This window comes from Dendronephthya gigantea, unplaced genomic scaffold (genome assembly GCF_004324835.1).
Source record: "Dendronephthya gigantea isolate DGI-Jeju-01 unplaced genomic scaffold, DenGig_1.0 000013F, whole genome shotgun sequence".
Lineage (NCBI taxonomy): Eukaryota > Metazoa > Cnidaria > Anthozoa > Malacalcyonacea > Nephtheidae > Dendronephthya > Dendronephthya gigantea.
In genome coordinates, this window is record NW_021163023.1 from 1,051,806 (window position 1) to 1,073,481 (window position 21,676).

The following is a 21,676-nucleotide window of genomic DNA, read 5'->3' on the forward strand; positions in this document are numbered from 1 at the left end:
TTCAGACATTGCTCATTTGTAATGATTTGTTTTTAGAACAAGCAACAAAAGATAAGATAAAACACACTATCATCTGGTATTGCCACAAAATATCTGTCATAAACCACATATTTACAAAACATTTTTCCATATAACATTATAAGAAATATCTAAAAAGACAATATCAAAGTCTAGCTAAAAACTATGCATTGTTCCTTGAGAAGTTTCTCCAAGGTTTTCTTTTACAAAACATAGCACTAGTCACTGTCCTGAAGCAGTAAAGTACATGACTTTTTCAATGAACAGAAAATAGGTTGCATGACTACCATGTGTGTTCAATTTTTGTGATATTACAATAAGTTTGTGTCTTGTTAGGAAGTATTAGTCCATGATATTCAGTTATCTTTACTCTTCCATCATATCTGAATCACCCTATTAAAAGAGATTTCAGATTTGTTTTAAACTAAAATACTTCGGTAGAAAAGACATGTATCATATTCACACTACCTTAGCGTTATATTCATCAAGTTCTGCATCCAACTCTTCAGCAGTTTTATTCACTCTCCTGTTTCCACCACCTCGTCCTCTCCTACCTCTTCCAAACCCTTGTCGCCCTCCACGACCACCCACACCTCTACGTCCCCCACGACTAAAACCACCTCCACCACCTTGACGCCTTGTACTATAGAAAAGAAACACATGACATTAAAATTCTGATTTGAAAAGTTATATTACCCTCCAAATAATTTCATGTAATATGCTTTCTTCTAAATTAACAAGTTTGAACCAATTATGTATGGAAAAACAAACAAACAATCATTGTCAAGAAATGCAGAAAAGTTACAAAGGGCTCGCTTGCAGTGGATAAGGTGAGGTGGTTTGGGGGGAAAATCAACAAGTCATTTACAAGTCCTGGCAAAGCATGGCATGTTACAGTTAGGTTCAACTTTATTCATGTAAATTCAAAAGTTTTAGGCTTTTACAGAATAGCATTTTAGCATAATACTAATTGTAATATTTACAATAAGGACAAATGACTGAGTTTCAAACTTTTTTTACAGTTTCTTTCCTGAAGGAACGCTAGCAAAATTGGTTTTCAAAAAACTTTTTTTTGTTTATTGATAAACTGCCTCATCCTAGCAGTGAACATACTAGTTAGGATTATCAAGTTATAAAAAAATCCTTTATCATAAAGGGCATAACAAACCTGAATGATTCACGTTGTTGAGATGCTACATTTCCGTCAGCAATCATTTCTATTTTCATTGGCCGACCTACATTACATCAAAAATGTCTTTTAGAACAACAAAACTTGAGGCACAGTTTCAAATGAACAAAAAAGCAAATCACATACTCACCATCTAATGGTACACCATTATATTGTTTAAATGCACTTAATGCGTCCTCTCTGCTTTGATAAACAACCTCAGCCGTTCCATGTGATCTACCAGAAGCATCATAATGAACACAGGAACGTTTCATCTTTCCAAATTCGCTGAACAACTCCTGGATAATTATGGACAATTCATCACAACCTCACAACAATTGCTGTCAACTTCTGTGAGCCAATCAAACAACGGGAATGCAAGCGAATGCATCTACCATACCTGGATATCTGATTCGGACACACCAAAATCTAGATTTGAAATGTGAAGTTTCGTGCCCGTAGACAAACCTCCGGCACCTGGGGTTCTCCTTGTCACACCCCCACCGCTGCCGTCGAAGAGATCGTGCTGCCATTTATTTGGTAGCTGCCTTGACTAGAAAAAAGATTTCAGATTTTTAACTCAGCAGTGTTTTGGCCTGATTGATTGGCAAGCTGGCAGCTAAACATATGCTCAGAACCATCCATTACAGGTTTTTAAATCATTTTCAAAGCCCAATAGAAATAAGCGATTTTCCTTGGCAAGACTTACCGGCTCATGTGTGTGGTAAAATGCTTACAACAATGTTCACACAACTTGCACAAAAGCGATATTTTTAACTGATGGTAAATTCTGAATACTAGAGGTCTTATTTTGCGGTTTTTAGAACAACGATATTTGCAGTGTTGCCAGTCTTTATTTCATAATGGCAACCGACCTTAGATACCGTGATATAGGTGATATACCTCACAAAGAACGATGAAAGCCTGTCAAAGTGACCTCTTTCAAATTTGTAAACATATCAAATCGAGTCCTAATCTTACTGGCAATCTTTCACAGAGATCGTTTTAAATCCTTCAAGTATAACCTACGCGACTTCGACACTATCTTGAAGCAAAGAAATCCAAACAGAGTCCTGTATCTTAACAACTAAACAAACATCAATTTTACTTACCCTAGTATATGGAGCATCACGATTAGTTCTGGAAAAACCTCGACCGCGTCTTGTGGGCCCACCAGCGCCTCTCGTAGCACCTCTACCTCTGCCACGACCACGTCCAGCTCCGCGGGTCTTCTTCCCCGCCTTAATAATGTCTTCTAGCGACATATCGAGCTTATCCATGTTGTTTTGTGGTCGGAATTTGACAAAAAGTTGAGTTGAAAATCGTTTGAAATTTAGAACGTCGCTGTCCTCGTGTTTCGCTCGCTGACGCCACCAGTCACTAGTGCCAGGCTGCAAGCGGTAGAACGAAATATACCGGAATGCCTTGCGCGTCACAGAATCCAGAATCCAATGACATATTTTAGCCAATCAACGCTCAAGAAAGTTTGTATATCGAAATAGAAATCTTTCAAAACTGTTGAAAAGTTGCTCCTGAATTTCAAAACGTTGTTAGTAATTGTTGGCGTTTTGCATGATGTTAAAAAAGCATACTCAAAGTTAAAATAACCAAACAATTTCAAAGCAGGATTTGGAACGTCATACAAAGAATAGTATTAACCTTGTTAATTTTTAAAAGCAAACAGAAATTCTAATTTCTAATCGCTGCCTGCGTGAGAGTTATTGAACTCTAGAATATATATTGATAAAAAAAGAGCTCCGTTGAGAATAAATTTGCAAGCCTTGCATGGTCTAGACTAATTAAAGCAAACTGTTTATTTCTAAAGCAAACAGGAATTTTAAAAACGTGGCAGACATCGCGGGCCAGGCAGATTGAGAATTCACCTTTTTCTGTCCGTTTTCAACACCTATTCAACACCGGCTAATATCCCGTCAAGAACCTCGGCGAGTGTTTTGCGTCAATAAATACCAAGAAGTCCAATCATCGAGGCCGCCTGCAATTGGTTAAATTTTGCATTATCTATGTGAGACACTAATTATTCTGGTTATTGCTATGTTTCCAACCGCTTATCATTGTCACAACTCACAAGTCACGACCCTGGGTAAAATTCACTGTCGTTGAAACTATAATAATCTCGATTTTTAGGTAAGTGTATGCAGTATGCTAGTCCGGACACAAATCACATAAAAAACTAGTAAAGCGTATTGATACTTTATGGACTAATATGCAATATACACATTACACACAAAGAAATGGCGCTTTTTTTCTTGCGCGTGTGTTTATGAAGGTGTATTGCGGGATCAAATAACTTTAGCGTTTTCGGGTCGTTTTTGTGTTTACGTGTGGACGCGGATAAATATTTTAACGGATAAATATTTTTGCGTTTACAAATTCTTCCGGCATCGTGTAGGGTGTAGACAGGGCCTAATATATTTACCAATAAGAATCGTAAGATTGAGATCTTTGTCGAATTTTCGACCAGTCCGCATGAAGTATCCCGGGTAAACATGTCACTCGGGCGTGTATTAAGATCGCATATTACTCCAGGAAAAAAGAAGGCTTTTGAACCAAAACTGATTTTTTAAATTTTTATATTATAGTATACACCTGACTAATGATTGCCTTCGCTGTTGCATGACAGAATGAGATGAAATAACAATTTTACTCATATTAAATTTCGCCAAACGACGTTAGTCTAGTATTACACGACCGCCAATGGTAAGAAAATTATGGTCTCAGTTTAAGTTTCGATTAAGATAAAAAATGTAGAGTGTTGAGATTACGATTCGCTAACGTAGATAATGATTCGAAGGGTAACTGCTTTTTCGGGTGGGGCTGTACCGTGTTGCATTGCGCCTCCTCCTCAAAGTTATTTAGTCGAACTTAATATTTAAGGTGGCTCGATACAATTTTTCGAAATTTTTAGACACATTTTAAACAGGGATATTAAGCACCTAAATATTTCACTATAAGGCTAAAAGTTAATATACTTTGCAGGAGACATATCTAGAGCGGAAATATTCTCAGAATTTTTGCCTGGCACCCGTTACCATGGCAACAGAGACGTTTCAAAATGGCCGCCAAACAGGGTTTAATCGTGTTTATATCACAAACGAGTTCGGTGACCCCCAATTTTTTTTTCATTAAACGTTTACGCCATAAATGCTTTATCTATAAAAAAGTTTTAAAAAAATTCTAACATGGGGAATTTTTTCTATTTACAAAAACGTTATTTTTGCTTATTAAAAAATTCCCCTATGTTAGAATTTTTTTAAAACTTTTTCATAGATAAATAATCTATAGCGTAAACGTTTAATGCAAAAAAAAGTGGGGGTCACCGAACTCGTTTGTGATATAAACACGATAAAATCTTGTTTGGCGGCCATTTTGAAACGTCTCTGTTTCCATGGTAACGGGTGCTCGACAAAGGTTCTGAGAATTTTTCCACTCTATATATGTTTCCTGCAAAGTATATTAACTTTTAGCCTTATAGTGAAATATTTAGGTGCTTAATATCCCTGTTTAAAATGAGCCCAAAAAAAATTCGAGAAACTGTATCGAGCCACCTTAAATGGAGCATGAAAAATATCAGTTGTCATGTAATAGTTAGTCATAATTATCCCATCTGTGATTCAGCATTAAAGGTTAACTTTTCATAGAGTTTTAAACTGATATTCGGTTAATCAGTTCTTAAACGCTCGTTGTAATGAAATCTTTCAGCTAATCTGATTAGTCAAGAATGGGAGCCGGTGTCTCGAATCCAGTCCTTCCGGCGAGCGCCGACTTCGCGACGAGCTGCGTCTCGTTACAACACGTGAATGACATCACCGCCGTACACTTGGACAAAGCCGGAGTGAACGCGATGCAGACAGCGATAAGAGAGACCTGGAGACAAGGGTGTGTCCCGGTCGACCCGGATTGCGGGTGTGTCACATGGTTGAAGCTCGGTGGTCATTCCTTCGTGCGGGCAAACGAGGAGACCTCGGTCCAACTTCGCCAAATGATTTGCAAAATCGTGGAAAAACTAGCTGCGGTTGGTTGGAAAGTGGCGAAAACTGCTCAGCTTGGCAGAAAGTTTGAACAAAGTTCGTTTTTCTTAAGAAAAAGTGCACCAGATCCTCCGAGCCTTCCTTATATCGGCGTTGGTTTAAGCAGCAACGACGGTTTCGTGTTTATAAATTTTCCTGCCAATTTGGAGCAGCCAATCAGAGAGGTCATACAGTTCACGTGGCGTCTGGGTGTTCAAGAGTGGGTGTACGCCGACGGCGTTCTAAGGGTGAAACTTAAAGGTACTCCGTGGAAATCTTCAGACGAGCAAGCGATTCAATCGAAAATTCTCATTCAGGAGATAATCGCAACGCTCCGATGCCATCAGTGGTCGTTCGTTTGCAACGTGAACACCAAGTGTACCACGGATTCCCTCGTCTTCAAGTTCGATCCTACAATCGTCCCCGGCGAAGAGGTCGAGTTCTGCACGATCAGTCTGAATCGTGACGATCGCCTGCGTCTTATTAAGGTGAAGGAAGACGTTGTTTCTCGAGTGAGGCAGGTCATCCAGTCCGCCTGGGGCGCAGATAAGATACAAAAGGAAAAGGATTGGTTTGGGAGCTGGGAGTTCAAACTGGCTGGAATCCTGTGGCATTCGACGAGCGATAACTCCATTAAAGTGAGATATTTGATTTTGAAAATCCTCGAGGCTATGCGCGAGAAAGGCTGGCACTCTATAGCGGCGATCGATATGAGTCGAAGAGGTGGTACCAAAAGTGTTTTAGTTTTTCAAAAAGCTCAACCACGGAGCGATTTTATTTCCTGTCTTGCCCTCGCCGATAAGGACAAGTTTCGTTTGATCAACATGAAGCCGGATATGGTCGAGTTATTTAAGCGGACGGTGCTATCGCGTTGGGGCGAGGGGTATGAATCCGAGAAGGAGAAGGAATTTACTTTTGGTAATGTCTGGCAGATGAAGTTGTTTTGCGAACCGTGGCATGGGGGTATTCGTAACGATACTCTCCATGCTAAGAGCATCATCTGTCATGTCGTGGAAGAGTTCTACAAGAAAGGCTGGCGCTTGTATGTTTGCGGAGATGTCAGCTCCGAGTGGATCGAAAAAGATGATACGGTGGTTGAAGAGACAGGGAAAAATCTGCAGTACCCCAACGACTCGCACTCCTTGTTTTTCATTTTTGATCCCGACAACACCGGCACACCTGCGGCCCCCACCTACGCTTTCAATACCCAGCAATACGGTATGCCGGGCCTACCTTACCCCAGTGCCCCGCCTATGCGTCAACCCCTGTATCCTCCTCTCCCCACCGAACCCCCACCGCCAAGCTACTCGCAAGCGACCGGAATGAACCCTGAGAAAAATTAGACGCCTTGAAAACATTGGAACTTTCTTTTTTTAACAACTTATAACCTTGTATGTGGTGCATATGTTAAAGAAATGATGGAGACTTACATTGAGTTTTTAATTAACCATAAACAATGTACTTGTACTTTCTCAAAACTTGTAAGAGTAAACTTTGTATTTTAAATAAAAGCTTTGCATTCAAATCTAGTCCAATTCAATCACTACCTGTTACGGGAGAGATTATTGTTAACTCTAGAATATATATTTATTAAAAAAGAGCTCGGTGAGCCTAGTAAATCCAATATAAAAACCGACATATTAAAAATGATAACTTTAATTGCTAAGACAAGCTGAATTGGGGCAGAAATTTGGCGTTTTGTCAGAATATGTCAGAAATATCAATATCTTTTTCGTTTGAATTATTCAAACAAAGCCATTTATAGTTTAATAATGTGGTTAAACTATTAAGTATTAAATACTCGCGGAGTCGTGGTACTTACCACGAATTCTGAAGGGTTTCTTTTATCGAAAGGAAGCTTGATTATCATTTGGAAGTTGAACCACAACTTGTGCTGAATGGCTACGTACAGCTTATGCTTTTACTAAATCTTTCCTAGACGATAATAATGATTTTTTTTATCTCCAAGGTGAAAATTTCGCTAAATTTTCCTGTAAATGATTTTTATAAATCACAAGTCGGGAAAACACGACACTTCGAAAGCTACTTTTGAGCGATGGTTTTTGTCGATATGTAATTAATTAATTTCGAAGTCCATCGCGTGATGGACAATGTTTTCTCTTGTGAAATACAACGAAATTACGCCGTGCATTCGCGGAAACGAGCATCTTACAAGCATTTTAGACAGGGGCGGAGTGTCTAAACTGTGGTTAAATTCTGAGCACATATTTCTGTGCACGAACGAGGGCCCTAATTTCTATGCGTTTGATGTGGTTCCGCAGTTAAAGTGGCGCAGGGCTGTTCAGTCGATTCTAAAAGGTTTGTAAATTGTAATAACTTTGTATATTTTATTTAACGCGACCATTTTTTGTATCAAAAGCACAGACTTAGTGAAAGTATTTTAAATGAAACGGAAAAGTGATTTATTCTCATGTGACCCTCAGCACAGGAAACACTGTGACAGTACAATTTGTGTTTGTCAATTTCTTTGTATGGTATAAAATAAAATTAACCAAATTAGGACAATTGAGTTAGCCAACTGCCGAACTTTTTAACGTACCATTTTCTTGGTAACTCCTGATAAAATCACATTTTCTTGTGACACTATCCTGGTCATTTATCTGCTATTTCCATATCCTCATTGTCATCCTCAACCTCAATCTGATTCTGTATAATATTTGAACTCATAACTTGGTGGTGCACTTTAACTAGGAATAAAATTTTCTGACTTTAGACTGAGTGTACTGCGAACTTGGTACATAGCAGATGACTGATGCAAAAATGTCACCAAGAGGGGGAGGGTAGGGGGCGGTCAAAATTCCTAGGGTGCATGCTCCCCAGGATAGCCTGGAAATCTCTTGCATGTAATTACTGGCAATGCCTTTGTTGATTGCAAGGAATTGGGTCACCAATCCTGGGATCCTTGTGGTTGGCTCTCATTGTCCTAGTCTATCCTTTCGCAGATTGTATTTTGGATGAAATTCCAGAGCCTGTTGTTGAAGTGATTTGGGATAGTTCAAACCCGTCGCTGGTTTTTATTGTTACCGAAAATGGAGCCACAAATATTTGGGAGTTTTTAAGACCATCTCATGAGTGGTTGAAACATAAAACCGTCCAACTGAGCAATGCAAAAGGGTCACAAATTATCAATGTCAAATATCATGAAGAAAGCAGCAATCTATTTTGGTGTGAAAAGCGTGGCTTTGCCATCGATGCATACTGTGTCTGCTACAGGAGTGTAAATATACAAGATACAAGTGAGAAAGTCAAAATTGGCTCGACTCAAGCAGTTCTTCACAACTGCCCGTTAGTTAATGTTTATGTGTTCAACAATGGCATATGTATTCAGCCTTGTCAGGTGTATTTGGAAAGGATCCTCATATTTTGGAGAAATATAAGTTTGGATCTTCAGGTGAAGTGGTCTATTTGTTTTCAAACTAAAAATGCACCTAGATTTAGGTTGACAAAACTATTTGTGACTGTATTATCATTACTTTTTTAAATGATTCAGGCAGTTGTTGTCAACAGTGGAAAGGTGCAAGAATCGATCAAAGGTCTTTCAGATTTCCGTGACATTACAACATCGTTAGTCGGAAGTTGGATGGCTAACGAGGATGGTAAAACATGGCTTGGGATTACAGCACATGCGTCATCAGGCGACTTGCTGCTTTTAAATAAGAATGGGTCTGTGATAAAACTCTCACTAAACTCTAATACAGTTAAACTTTCATCTGTTTGTAATTTAAAGCTACCATCAAACATTCATGAAAATTTTGAAGGACTTATAGTGTTTTCAAGTAGACTAGTATTTGGTCTTGTAGATTGCAATTCGTGTATATTCATCTATGACATTATTAGTGGAAAACTACTTCAAACATTGCAAGAATTTAACTCTGGAAGTGTCAAGGTTTTACCTGGAATGAACTGCAACAATCCAATCACAGTTTTCTGGAATTCAAACAGCATTTGGAAACTAAACTGTAAAAGTTTAAATGCACTTGTTAAAACGGTTACAACCGGCCATGAAAGTAAAAATGGTGGAAATTTAGATGACGAACATAATAACGAAGGCATTGCTGAACCGCTGAAGTTAGAAGTCCAGGAGGTTTTGCCAAAAACTAGAGTGGATTTCTCAGCTGAAGTTTTGCAGTCACTTGACGTTGTGAAATGGTTGTATCTGTTTGGTTTGAAACATTCAGCTACAGTTTTGCTGCTAGAGCACGTAATTTTGTGTAAGAAGAGAGGAAAATCGATTCCCGAAACAACATTACAGTTGTTGAAACGTTTGGAGAAAGAAGTGTTTCGAAACCCAGGGGTAATGTTGACGCTTTTTCAAAGCGACTTGGGTCTGAAGGAAGCATGCAGAAGCGAGCTTAAATCTTTTTTGGACGAAATTGACCAAGCTACGGTACCGTCAGAGTACATGACACCACTGAATTTGAAAATTTTGCCATTTCTAAGAGAGTTGTACGAACGATGGAAAGAGCAAATTGTGGTTCCCTCAGTGGATTTAGGACAGCTTTCTACGGTGGTTGAAGACAACGCGAGTGTTGTGATTGATGCTGCTGTAGCGGCTGTGAAAGAAGGGACAACGCATGCGTTGTGTTTTGAGAAAATGGAGATTCTCAGCTTGCACGAACCTGGAGAAGCGGTAAAAGCGTTTGTAAAAGGCGGGAAAAGTTTGTTAGTGAAAACAGAAGACGAGATGAATAATATTGTGGAGGTTTTAAGGTAGGAAAAAGCCACACTGTGCGTTTATTTTCAAGCAAACAGCAGGAAAGTCAGTCAGCAACTTCGAAACTTGACAGTATTCGTTCATTTCAGAGCCGAGCTGAATGACAGAAAATGGAAACGACGCACAAGTCCAGAAAATGCGACGATCATCGACGTGTTATTTCGACTACTCTATAAGGAACATCCAGAGGGATTACTTGATGTGCTCGACCTGGCTGTGGAGATCGTGGGAACGAGCAAAGATGAAGGGACATCGCAGGATTTAAAGGTACACATTTCATGATAATATGGGATACGATTGAGAGCGAATTAGCAAGAAACTAAGAGAAACTCCTAATTCCATGTTCTGTAAATCGCAGAATTTAATCCTTGAGATTAGATTAGGATTAGATTTAGGATTAGGGTTAACCGTAATCAACCATAAACCTAATCTAGGAACTAATCCTCACCTTAATCCTAACCTAATCTCAAGGATTAAATTCGCGTATTTAGGATTTACAAAACATGAATTATTACCAAACTCTTTATTCGATATAATATAAATATACTTCCCTCAAGTCGAGATGTATTATCTTTCTAGGAGAGTGTTCGTGATTTTATGTTGGATTTTCTTCCAAATGTCTGGAGCGAGAAGGAATGCAACCTGAAACGAATAAAAGTACACGCACAGATTTTGGACCGACTTGGATTGAATCGAGATGCCCTCGCTATCTTTCTTCAACGACAATTATGGCACGAAGCCGTCGAATTTTACGTGGACGTCGCACGATCCTCGACTGACACCCTCGAGGTTTGTTATATTTTGTAATTTGCAAGGAAGCTTGTATGTTTGTTACAGGTGTTCAAGTCTTGACATTTGAGGCAGGGGACGAGGCATGGGGTGAGAGGGGGCGAGGGGTTGGGGGTGCGACGTGGAGCGAGGGGAATGTGCCCCCTTCCCTTTTCAATGAGCAACAGAGATGGCCTTTTCGGTCAATAGGAAACTGACAAGAAATGGATTACATCAGGCCTGTCATGATCATTCACTCATCCATTTCTCCTTCTTCCTGTATTTTTTCAACAGGTCTGCCAGCTGTACCAAATCTTGCTTTCCAGCTTTCTACGAGGACCTGGAACAAGTCAAAGCGAGCTGCTTTCTCGGCTGTTTGAGGTGAAACCAGAAATGATCGAAGCTCAAAATCTGTTTAAGCTGTGCCTAAGAAACGTCTCAGAAAGTTCAATGGAGAAGGTCTTTGAAAAAGAATGTTTGACTGTCGGTGAAGCGAGAAAAACTATTCTAAAATTTCTACCCAAAACATAGCGTTGTTAATATGCATGCACCTTTCGTTCTGTAAACTTTATCAAACTTGTATCAAGTTGAAATCGCAATTAGATTTTGAAAAATCCTAACAGGATTACATACGTACGTCTACCACGAAGTTTATCCCAGATAAATAAAAAAGTAAAAAAAGCTCTGCCAGTAAAAAAAGCTTTCAATAAACTGTAATTCATTCATAATATTCACTCGCAATGAAAAAAAAACAAAACAATGTATTCACTCGCAATGAAAAAAAAACAAAACAATGACTAGTAAAATAAATATTTTAATAAACCTATTCAGTCAAAATATTCAGCTCTAATGAAAAAAAAATGAAAAAAAAAGACCACTAAAAAGCTTTCAATAACTTAAGACTGCAATTCACTTATTCATAATATTCAGTAATAAACTTTGAGTCGATAATTGTATAGTTTGTAATAATATTTAAATCTAAGAAAATATTATTTCAGCGTTTGTTCGTATTCAAATTTGTTCGTGAACTGTTTTGTGAACTGCTCAAGCCATGTTAAAGGCATCTTTGGGAATTGTTCAGGTTTAAAGGCAAGTTGCAAATAAGGTTTGGTAACCTTTCGGCAAAACTATGAGGACGTCTGAAGAATACTAGACTGACCCTTACACGAAGTACCCGTGAGGGGGTGGGGTTGGTATGTAATTGAAATCAAAGATATTGTATGACCTTACTGTCCGGATCCCCGTTGTCGCCATTCGCAGTCACTTCTTGGTCAGGTGTGGGCAGCTCTGTGGCGTTGTCAACCACCTCCTCTGTGTTTCCCTGATCGTTGCTCTCCTCGCTAGGTGGGGTTTCGGCCACCTCCCCATTTGGGATGGCCGATTCATCGATGCCACTTTGACGCATTTTTATAGGCATGCGCGACACGCCTTTTCTGATCAACCCACCTTCCTTTGGTAAGTTGGTCGGAGCTCGTGTGAACGGAGTAAAATTAATTGGGGATGGAGGGAGGGAGGGTATATCCGTGAAAATGGACTGGGGCCTGAGGGTGGCGGTGGGGCGTGGGCCTGGAAAGGTAGGGGTGTTGGACACGGGGAAGATAGGGGGTTGGATGTCTGCGAAATTGGGTGAGGGTGGCCCTACACGGCGTTTTATGCTGTCGAAAATAGTTTTTTGGGTTGAGGGGGACGTTGGTGGTTGTGACGTGCTTCCACTTTCTTTAGGTTCAGTTTTCGAAACTTCACTATTTGAGGTTTCTATTTCTATCTTGGGCGGGGTTGCATCGCCATCTTTCTGCAAATAACAAAACATTAACGTAGTTTAGCTTCGATATCCTCTGGTAACTCTGGAACCTAAAAAGCGATGATCCTTACAGGACCATATCCGTACCTTATCATCCTCATCTTCACTCTTTTCATCCACTACTCCACAACGAACTTTTAATTCTTCGAATTCTCGTTCAGTTTGTCGCAACTTGATCTTCAACTGTTTCACCTCTTCTTCAAAGACATCGCACCTTGCTACAACCTCGTCGTAACTCTAGGCATTCGAATCAACGGAAACAAAAAACGTATTAATAGGCAAATCATCCAAAGCCAAATTTCTTAATCGCGGTCTGATTGTGGAATATTTCCGAGAATTATCGTGATCCTTTCTAAGAAACCAGACATAACCACCTTCCTACCTTGGACTGCGATATTTTGTTCTCAATTGCGGTAGTATTTTCGGTTTTCAGGGCTTCGTATTTCTTAATGGCCTGATCACGTTCCAAGAAAGCTTTGTCACGATCTAAGATCGCCTCGCGTCGTATCATGAAGGCCCCGTCACGTTGTCGCTTGTATGTTTGCCTGTCGTGTTCAAGATGGCGTACACGATCCCGGAGGTCGGCGGCTACCAACTGGACCTAGCAATTAAAGTTATTACGATGGGATTCAGCGATAAAATGGACAGCTTACAACTGATAGAACTACTCAAACTAATTTAGGTTATCTCCTAATAGACCTATTCAGTTTAAATAAAGTTAGTTTAGTTTAGGTTTCCTCCTGTAGTAACACTGGATCAATAAGAGATGATCCTTACTGGACCTCTAGGAAGAACAGTTTAGAACTGATAGAGTTATCCAGTATAAATAAAGTTAGTTTAGTTTAGGTTTCCTCCTGTAGTAACACTAGATTAATAAGAGATGATCCTTACTGGACCTCTAGGAACAAACCTCGTTCATTTCTTCCCTTGACTTCATCAATTCTTCTTGCAAACTACTGAAATCAGCCATGATTTCGGTTTGATTACTCAAAGTCCTCTTCTTTTCGTACTCGACAATATCGTAGTGAGTCTGAAAGACGAGAAATTGTATTAGGACTTTAATCTACCCCATAAACCCGACCTGGTTAAACGATAATGAAATGAGAGTTATCACAGTTAGTTGTATTCTAACGACCAACTACGATTAACCCTTGGCCGCCAAGAGTTTGGCTCATCAAAAGATTTATGCTAGACTGAAATCCAACACTATATAGCTAGAAGAGCATAAAAAATGGGCAGGGTAAAAATGTTTGGTTTTAAAACCTTTTAAAATATGCAAGACACCGTCCTGAATAGTTCGCAATCTTTGTAAATATGCTTCCCTTGAAAAACTGCATTCCAGATTCCACTTACATGATTTTTATACACACGTACACGCTTGTCAAAGTCTAAATCTATATAAATTATGTGTTATTATATCTCTGAAAAAACTGAGTATAAAAAAGGAGGAAAGAACTTAGTTTTCCGCGTTTTTTCGAAAGCATTTCAAGTTCTCCGTGCGTGTACGTGCGAATGGAACTGAAACGGGAAGTGGAAAGCAACCTTCACACGTGGTGTGGAAATCACAGAAACGCATGTCTGGAGATAAAGTCTCGCGAATTTTGGCTTCACAAAAGCAACGAGGAGGTATCGATCCAGTTATTTATTGAAGTTCACACCATTTTTGAGCTGGAAATCTCGCGTGAATTGGAGATGCAAAATTTCGCAACTTCATAGTAACCAAACTAGGTGTAGGGCAGGGGGACGCCCCTTTCACTCCGGAAAAATTTCACCCCCCTCCTGAGAAAATGAAGTGAATCATTGCTATGCCGTAAATAATAATGTGATATTGCCCAATGAAATTGTCCATCATTAAAGCCCGTTTTCCACTATGCGAACTTATTCGCGCGAAGCGAAATCTGAAATCTAGTGATGTGATTGCCTTACGAAAAAATTCGCCGCCAAAAATTAGAATCGCTTTCTACTTTTTATCTGTTCGCACGAACAAATTCGCTAAGTGGAGAACGGGCTTAACGCCCCCCCCCCTCTCCCCAAAATTCTGGAAATCGTACCTTCACGCCCCCCCCTCCCCAAAATTCTGGAAATCGTACCTTCACGCCCCCCCCCCTCTCCCCAAAATTCTGGAAATCGTACCTTCACGCCCCCCCTGTACCCAAAATTCTGGAAATCGTACCTTCAACGCTTCGGTCAACTTGATGAGTTCGTCCAACTCCTCTTGCAAGTGTTCCTTCTCCTCGCGAAGTCTCATGTTATTAAACTGGGTTTCACGATATTTTCTCATCGTCTGTTCTGCCTTCTTGATTTCGTTCCCCTGTCGTTCTATGCGTTCGCTCAGTCGCAGGGATTCACATTTCTTCTTGTGGTAACTTTCATTCATCTGTGAAAGAAAAAATTGTGATCATAAATAGGGCGGGATTAAAAAAAATTTGGGTCAGTTTTGGGACATTTAATCGCCTTAATCGCTCCGACTCAATGGGATTCAAGACGCTTGTAGGAAAAATAAGTTTTGAAATGACGTAAAGAAAGAAAAAATGGAATTTCTGCAAATGGAGTTAAAATGGAGTTATCGCATTTCAAGTTACAAAAGGCCATGTTATACGATGCAATTTTTCTTGCAACTTGCAATGCAATTCTACTTTTGAGAGATGTATATTTGGGAACAACGAAACTTTTATGTTTATTACACTTCATGCACTTTTCTTCCGCAAGACTCTTCACTAATTTCCATCTCTTAGAAGTAGAATTGCATTGCGAGTTGTAAGAAAAATTGAACCGTGTAACAGGGCCTTAAATCAACCACAGAAATCCATATCTGACCTCCTCAATCATTTTTTGAAATTCCGCATTCTTGACCAACAAATTCTCGTTCTTTTTCTTGCATGCCTCGATTTCCTCCCTGGAGCTCATTAGTTTAGTTTGTAGGGCGATGATATAAATATCACGATCCGAGATTTCCTTCCTGGTGTTGTCGACATATTGCAGATATTGCGTCCATCTTTGATTGTTTTCCTTGTTGTCCAGTGGCATCGACTTTGTCTTCTGTGAATCAATCTAACAAAGTGAAAATCTTCAATAAATTATCAATATTAGTTTAGTTTAGGTTTCCTCCTGTAGTAACACTGGATCAATAAGAGATGATCCTTACTGGACCTCTAGGAAGAACAGTTTAGAACTGATAGAGGTATCTGGTATAAATAAAGTTAGTTTAGTTTAGGTTTCCTTCTGTAGTAACACTGGATCAATAAGAGATGATCCTTACTGGACCTCTAGGAAGAACAGTTTAGAACTGATAGAGCTATCCAGTATAAATAAAGTTAGTTTAGTTTAGGTTTCCTCCTGTAGTAACACTGGATCAAAAAGAGACGATCCTTACTGGACCTAAAGGAAGAACAGTTTAGAACTGATAGAGCTATCTAGTATAAATAAAGTTCGTTTAGTTTAGGTTTCCTCCTGTAGTAACACTGGATCAAAAAGAGACGATCCTTACTGGACCTCAAGGAAGAACAGTTTAGAACTGATAGACCTATCTAGTATAAATAAAGTTAGTTTAGTTTAGGTTTCCTCCTGTAGTAACACTGGATCAAAAAGAGACGATCCTTACTGGACCTCAAGGAAGAACAGTTTAGAACTGATAGAGCTATCTAGTATAAATAAAATTAGTTTAGTTTAGGTTTCCTCCTGTAGTAACACTGGATCAATAAGAGATTATCATTACTGCCTACTGGACCTCTAGGAAGAACAGTTTAGAACTGATACTCTGATAGAGGTAACCAGTATGAGTAAAGTCAGTTTAGTGCTGACAGATATGCAGAAAGTCATAATTCACCTTCTTCTCCAGAAGGTCAACCTTTTCTTTTTGCCTCTCTAAATCATTTGTTGTCGTTTCCAGTTGTTCTTCGATGTCTTTTTTGTTTTGTACAACTTGTTCGTACCGTTTCGCCATTTCATGAAGATCACCATATGTACGTTCCAAATGACTTGTCAATATTTCTAGCTCACTGTTGCCCATGGGACCTTCAATTGAGAAGATGAAGTTAATAGAATTGTTTTTCAAACATGATGGACCATCGTAGGTATAGTTCACTTGGAATGGGATACCATGCATGCTATGTAAAGACCATTTGCCATCTCAAACGTGGTGGTCCAGTGTTGGTAGTATTCTACAATAAGCTGTGTCTGAACTACCTGAGAAAGGTATCACAAACGTGGTGGTCAAGTGTTGGTAGAATTCTAGGGGTTGGACAAGTCTAGGTAATATGTGCCACGTTCACACTGTCTCCCTTGTTGATGATATTGGACAGCCGAAGTAATTGACAAAATACTTGGAAAAGACCCAAAACACGCCTAAAAGTGGTAATACTATATGTATCCAAATCTATACAAATCATACTAATAAGTTCAAAATTTGTTAGGGTTAGGTAAAGCCTGTTCACATTACCAAAATCTGCTCCAGGCCACCTTCTGCTGCTGTTGGCCTGGATTTTGTGGCCGGATAAACAACGTTTAGATCTAGGTCTAGGCCTAGTCCGGGCCAGGTCAAAGCACGTAGTGTAATTAAGAAAACTGAGCTGTCGTGGATTTTTTTGGGAGTGGACTATAGGTGATTGCGGCAAAGTGGGTAACAATAAGGTTATGGGATATATTATATATACTGACCTCCTAAGCCGATGAATGAATTCCTTAACTTCAACATGATTGGGCTGGTTGCTAAGCAATGGAAATAAGTAAAACTAGTCAAATGCTAAACCAGTGAATTGTAATATTATAATAAAAACCTGGAACGCTAACTTGGCCGCCATCTTTGAAGCCAAATTTGAAGGTAGCTTTTTGTGAGTTTTTAAACGTTTGAGACAGTCGTACGTAGAGATTAATTATCTAGGAATGTCTAGAACTGTGTAAAATACAATCATTTGGTAACTTTTACAAAAATTGGACGAGAAACTGAGTCAAAATTCAAGTCAAATTTTACTTCAACCAATGATATTACGCTGAACTATAGGAGCTTAAGTTAGCGTTCCAGTTGATCTTATAGTTCACTGTGCAAAACACAATGACCACAGCCATTGAATTCCACTCGCGAATCAGATGAAAATACGAGAGCAAAATTTCGTCGACATTGATTTGGTATTTTTCAAACAAGACATGACGCATGTACGTGCAAATTCCGTATTCTTACTCTTTTTTTTCGGGATAAAAAAATGGGCCAAAAGTCCCAAAAATGAAGACTAATTTGCCACGGAATTTTTTACAAATATCATTATTTAAAACCGGTAATCCAAACGTCTTGACCGGGTCAAACTTAAGCGACAATTTTGTGCACTTGTGAAGATCGATGCGCGAAATAAAAAAAAGTTCACATCATCGCTGGCCACTTGAGGTGAAGATGATGCCCAGTCGTTATGTAAACAAGGCTATATTTTGTTTTTGAAAATACGATGAAACGTCTACGCATTCAAGGTAAATTGGTTATAGCTATGGTTTTCAATACATGTAAATGAATATAAGCTAGAGTATGTGTCAAAAAACGTCTACGTATTCAACTTAAATTGGTTATAGCTATGGTTTTTAATACATGTAAATGAATATAAGCTAGGGTCTGTGTAAAAAAACCGTCTACCATTAAGGTCCCTATATCGAGAGGGGTGTGTGAGTGTGCGTGCATATTCAAATACTCGTTGTGTTTCCGAAAGAAATCCGTCGGACAGACGAGAATATACGAATATACGCCGCCTCGATTATGGCGCATGCATGTTACGTGACTTAGGTCCCTGACTATACTGAAAACGTCTCGTGCAGGCCTGTGAATGACAAACTATAAGAGGAATCATGTCAACCCTCCCGACAAAGCACTTAGGTCGAAATTTCGCGTGATTGGTTTTTCGTCTGTGTCGTCAGATTTATTGCCACATTTGATGGAAAGTATTCAAGGATATTGCATTTGCAACACTGCTTCCCGGATTGGGAGTGCATGGTCGTTAAGTAAATATTACCACTCAGAGGGGAAGGAAATAATCGGGGGTTTTTTATTATTAGTCAGCCTTTAAAATTTTATGAGAAGATTTAGTGCTACGTCTACGATCGAAAATTATGTTAAATTTTAACACTTCATTTTCAAACAATGGCAAACTATATCCAATTTTTGGTCTATCAGTATTTGATAACATGAAACAGCTCTTTTATCGAACCTGTATACAAGATAATATAATTTCATTTCAAATAAGCTCAGCTATATACCAGATCATGATGATAAGTATTGTAACAATTGTATTATTTAAGCGATTTGATTATCTGATTATAATTTTCTATATCAAAATTGTTCTGTTTTGAGAATTTTCCCAGATCAGCATCAGAATTTTTATACCCTATCCCAAGTCCTTTGCATCAAGATACCACGTACTTTACGACCACTATACCTAATGTTGCAATGTAAATTCTTAGTGTAAAAACTTATTGTTTTATAACGTTGTTGTTGAAAGCGGTTAGGATGGGCAAGGAAGTCTTCATTTCAATCAATATTGGAAGAGAAGTTATATTGTATGATGAAAAAAAACTCACATCATGCTGTGAAAGACCATACAAAAATTTGGGCGTGGAGTCGCTCAAAGACTGTGAAAGAGATAATTTCATTAAATAAGGAAAAATTGGATAATTGTTCTTGCGATATACTCAGGAAGCGTTCAGCGGAAGACGAATTCGAAATTTTCCGTTAGTGGAGTTTCATTGTATTGATCATGTAATTTTTCTGAATCGAGACTCCCCAAACAAACGAATTTATGCCCAAAAGTGTAACCATCGTGATTAAACAACAGGGGAACGTGTTCAAAATTCGGCCACATCGACACCAGGGTTATTAAACGGCAATTAAACTTAATATTTTCCAGCCCATTAAATTGCAAATAGGTTTGTTAAATGGGAAATTCTGTTTAACGGTGCCTTTGAAGCCTCCATGCAAGTTTATAAACCTACACACCCCAAAAAAAAACTCTCATGCACGTTCGCGTGAAGTAAATAATAACAGGATATAGGTTTTTAAGCCATTTAAACTTTTGAGTGGGAATTCGTTGCTTATTTCGTAATCAAAATAATCTTGTAAATTTCGAAAGGACATTGAGAATTAAGATTATTCAAACATATTATTTGTAATTTTAGAAATAATCGAGTTTGAGGTACTTTTTTTTAAATTGTGAGCGCAAGACCTTGTCAGGGCGGCTGTCTTTAATATTGGGCTTAATTTATTGTTCAAATAGTCTATGGACTCTTAAAAAAGGCTTCTTTCATTACTATTGTTGTTTAAACGCATTTAAGAAAGTTGAAAGTACCCCAAAAATGGCGGATATTCGTCATCGTGAGAAAGGCTAATTTCGTAATAACATACGAGCTTCGTCAGATGGCGTAAGCAAACCAGCCGCCGCAGAGGTCTGAGTTTGGGCGCGAACATGGCGAATCTTGCACTCATAGTAATTGCTGAACCTTACGGCCGGTTTACGCTGTCGAAGTTCCTGTGTTCACAGTTGAAAATTTGCATTATGTCCCCAAGTTCTAAATGTTTTGCCGACGAGTATAGCGATGAATTCAGTTCAGAAGCGTTAACAACTGTTTTAGTTCCTTAAATATTTCTATACCAAATGATTTGAAACATAAAAAGTCTAAATATTTGCCGCTTGAAAATGCTAACGGTCACGGAAAATTTGACAGTGTTACCCGGGCCTTAGTTTCTGACTTACTTGCATCAGCGTGTTCTCCGGTTAATTTTTCATACAATACAGGATGTTCCAGTTGCAATGACTCTAGTAGGCATTGGTACGCTTTTCGGCCCTTTCTTCTTAAAACGTCCACAAACTTGCCAATTTTCATCGAGGTCGTTTTTTCACTGTGTATCAACTCACAATCTTCTTGGTCCAGCACGTTTTTGTGGCGAAGATAATCGAAGACGAAAGTCCTGTCGATTTGCAAGTGTTGTATAATCTCAAGGCGTTTGGATTCCAAAAGATCTCTGTATTCATCATCTTCAGACATATTAGTGGCGGAATTTTTCCAGTTACAAGAGAAAGAGTATGGGCTGGTCTAGCAGGATTGTTTGTTTACACCCAAGTTCGCGTTACACACCCCCGTTTGTCTACAATAAAATAAGTCGATATTGGTTAGTAAAAGTTAGCTTCCCAAACATGCACTGAGGAGGTAGCAATTCGGTAATTTAATCAGTATAAAACAATAGACAGGAACCAACACCTGCGTTTAGGAAATGCGTTCAAGTGCACGAGATTCGAAGAACTATATCAACCAGGATGTTCGCACGCTATCGCCAGAGAACTAACGAAATACGATAGTTGTAGAGTTTGTTTAATCGGTCTTGAAGTATCTGTTTACCTTTCGTCGTAATTCAATACGGCGGGGGTGAAATCAGTGTTGAGCATGCAAAATGAAATTCCTCAATTTGTCAACGCTACTGCCCCTGGTAGTTGGCAGCAACTGTCAGAGTACACTAACAACATATTACACCATATATACAATAAACTAAGGAAATACAATGGACTTGTGAAATAGACTCAAATAGGCAATAATTAGTTAGAGACCTTGACAACTATGACGTGACAAATAGTAATAATACGAACTATAAAACAATAATTCCATCCATTATAAAGTTAGTTAAGGTTACCGATTATAAACAGGCTTTAATAACTAATGACAAAATATAGAAATCAATCAACAATCAATAAACCTAGTTTGGCGACATTCAATATGTAGACAGATTCATTTCAAACCTGGCTGTCAGCAGTCTATTACCACGCTACCACGCTCTGCAATATCTCGATGAAAACATCACGGATGAGCCAGACATTGCAAATTCTTCAAGTGATTAGGCTTATACCGTTTATTTACCTTTTAAAGTCAATTAGTACACCATTAGCCAAAGCACGTACAATGCGATGTGAATTTATGGTTTACAGTTGGCAAATATTCGTCAAACGTGGGTTACATTTGCTTGAGAAATTGTTCTTTTGACAGACTCACCGAAATAATTCTTGCTTCAAACTAAAAGCTTATGTCATGAAGGTCACTCTCTGCACAAAGTTACCACGACGTCATATATTTCACGCGAGACTTGCGCAGCTCTAGTTCTCAACACACAAAGACTTTCAGTGCACAAACAGGAAGTT

The 21,676-nt window shown here is 38.9% G+C and overlaps 4 protein-coding genes across 6 annotated transcripts; 2 read left to right on the plus strand and 2 right to left on the minus strand.

The window, feature by feature from the left end:
* Positions 1-74: 74 nt before the first annotated feature.
* LOC114519567 (THO complex subunit 4-like) lies at positions 75-2,586 on the minus strand. The gene is made up of 6 exons (XM_028539716.1): positions 2,299-2,586; positions 1,587-1,739; positions 1,338-1,485; positions 1,187-1,253; positions 487-661; positions 75-411 (listed from the first exon to the last, which is right to left on the minus strand). The coding sequence occupies exons 1-6, from the start codon at positions 2,464-2,466 to the stop codon at positions 385-387; spliced, it is 738 nt and encodes a 245-aa protein (XP_028395517.1). The 5' UTR covers positions 2,467-2,586; the 3' UTR covers positions 75-384.
* A 498-nt stretch (positions 2,587-3,084) lies between these two features.
* On the plus strand, positions 3,085-6,658 carry LOC114519565. Its single transcript, XM_028539715.1, has 2 exons — positions 3,085-3,331; positions 4,907-6,658. The coding sequence occupies exon 2, from the start codon at positions 4,926-4,928 to the stop codon at positions 6,555-6,557; it is 1,632 nt and encodes a 543-aa protein (XP_028395516.1). The 5' UTR covers positions 3,085-3,331; positions 4,907-4,925; the 3' UTR covers positions 6,558-6,658.
* Positions 6,659-7,267: 609 nt separating this feature from the next.
* LOC114519277 lies at positions 7,268-11,644 on the plus strand. Its single transcript, XM_028539383.1, has 6 exons — positions 7,268-7,533; positions 8,178-8,626; positions 8,726-9,945; positions 10,039-10,216; positions 10,529-10,738; positions 11,012-11,644. The coding sequence occupies exons 1-6, from the start codon at positions 7,326-7,328 to the stop codon at positions 11,246-11,248; spliced, it is 2,502 nt and encodes an 833-aa protein (XP_028395184.1). The 5' UTR covers positions 7,268-7,325; the 3' UTR covers positions 11,249-11,644.
* LOC114519279 (caspase recruitment domain-containing protein 9-like) lies at positions 11,516-21,620 on the minus strand. Of its 3 annotated transcripts, XM_028539388.1 has the most exons (11): positions 21,531-21,586; positions 21,281-21,398; positions 20,243-20,634; positions 17,175-17,225; positions 16,345-16,532; positions 15,336-15,569; positions 14,692-14,895; positions 13,429-13,548; positions 12,901-13,119; positions 12,606-12,755; positions 11,516-12,509 (listed from the first exon to the last, which is right to left on the minus strand). In XM_028539388.1, the coding sequence occupies exons 3-11, from the start codon at positions 20,532-20,534 to the stop codon at positions 11,925-11,927; spliced, it is 2,043 nt and encodes a 680-aa protein (XP_028395189.1). In that variant the 5' UTR covers positions 20,535-20,634; positions 21,281-21,398; positions 21,531-21,586; the 3' UTR covers positions 11,516-11,924. The 3 variants fall into 3 exon arrangements, with proteins under 3 accessions (XP_028395189.1, XP_028395187.1, XP_028395188.1); XM_028539386.1 differs by lacking the exon at positions 21,281-21,398 and having other exon boundaries at positions 21,399-21,620; XM_028539387.1 differs by lacking the exons at positions 21,281-21,398; positions 21,531-21,586 and adding an exon at positions 20,748-20,937.
* Positions 21,621-21,676: the final 56 nt, after the last annotated feature.

Bases quoted from the DNA above. Each gene is read 5' to 3' on its own strand.
- LOC114519567 (XM_028539716.1), bottom strand. From the start codon at position 2,466: ATGGATAAGCTCGATATGTCGCTAGAAGACATTATTAAGGCGGGGAAG. The intron at 1,486-1,586 runs GTATGGTAGATG...ATAATTATCCAG, and splicing joins TGTCCGAATCAGATATCCAG to GAGTTGTTCAGCGAATTTGG. The intron at 662-1,186 runs GTTTGTTATGCC...TCTTTTCTATAG, and splicing joins CAACAACGTGAATCATTCAG to TACAAGGCGTCAAGGTGGTG.
- LOC114519565 (XM_028539715.1), top strand. From the start codon at position 4,926: ATGGGAGCCGGTGTCTCGAATCCAGTCCTTCCGGCGAGCGCCGACTTC.
- LOC114519279 (XM_028539386.1), bottom strand. From the start codon at position 20,534: ATGTCTGAAGATGATGAATACAGAGATCTTTTGGAATCCAAACGCCTT. The intron at 14,896-15,335 runs GTCAGATATGGA...TTTCTTTCACAG, and splicing joins TTCAAAAAATGATTGAGGAG to ATGAATGAAAGTTACCACAA. The intron at 13,120-13,428 runs GTTTGTTCCTAG...TTTAATTGCTAG, and splicing joins CAAGGGAAGAAATGAACGAG to GTCCAGTTGGTAGCCGCCGA.
- LOC114519277 (XM_028539383.1), top strand. From the start codon at position 7,326: ATGTTTTCTCTTGTGAAATACAACGAAATTACGCCGTGCATTCGCGGA. The intron at 9,946-10,038 runs GTAGGAAAAAGC...CGTTCATTTCAG, and splicing joins AATATTGTGGAGGTTTTAAG to AGCCGAGCTGAATGACAGAA. The intron at 10,739-11,011 runs GTTTGTTATATT...TTTTTTCAACAG, and splicing joins CCTCGACTGACACCCTCGAG to GTCTGCCAGCTGTACCAAAT.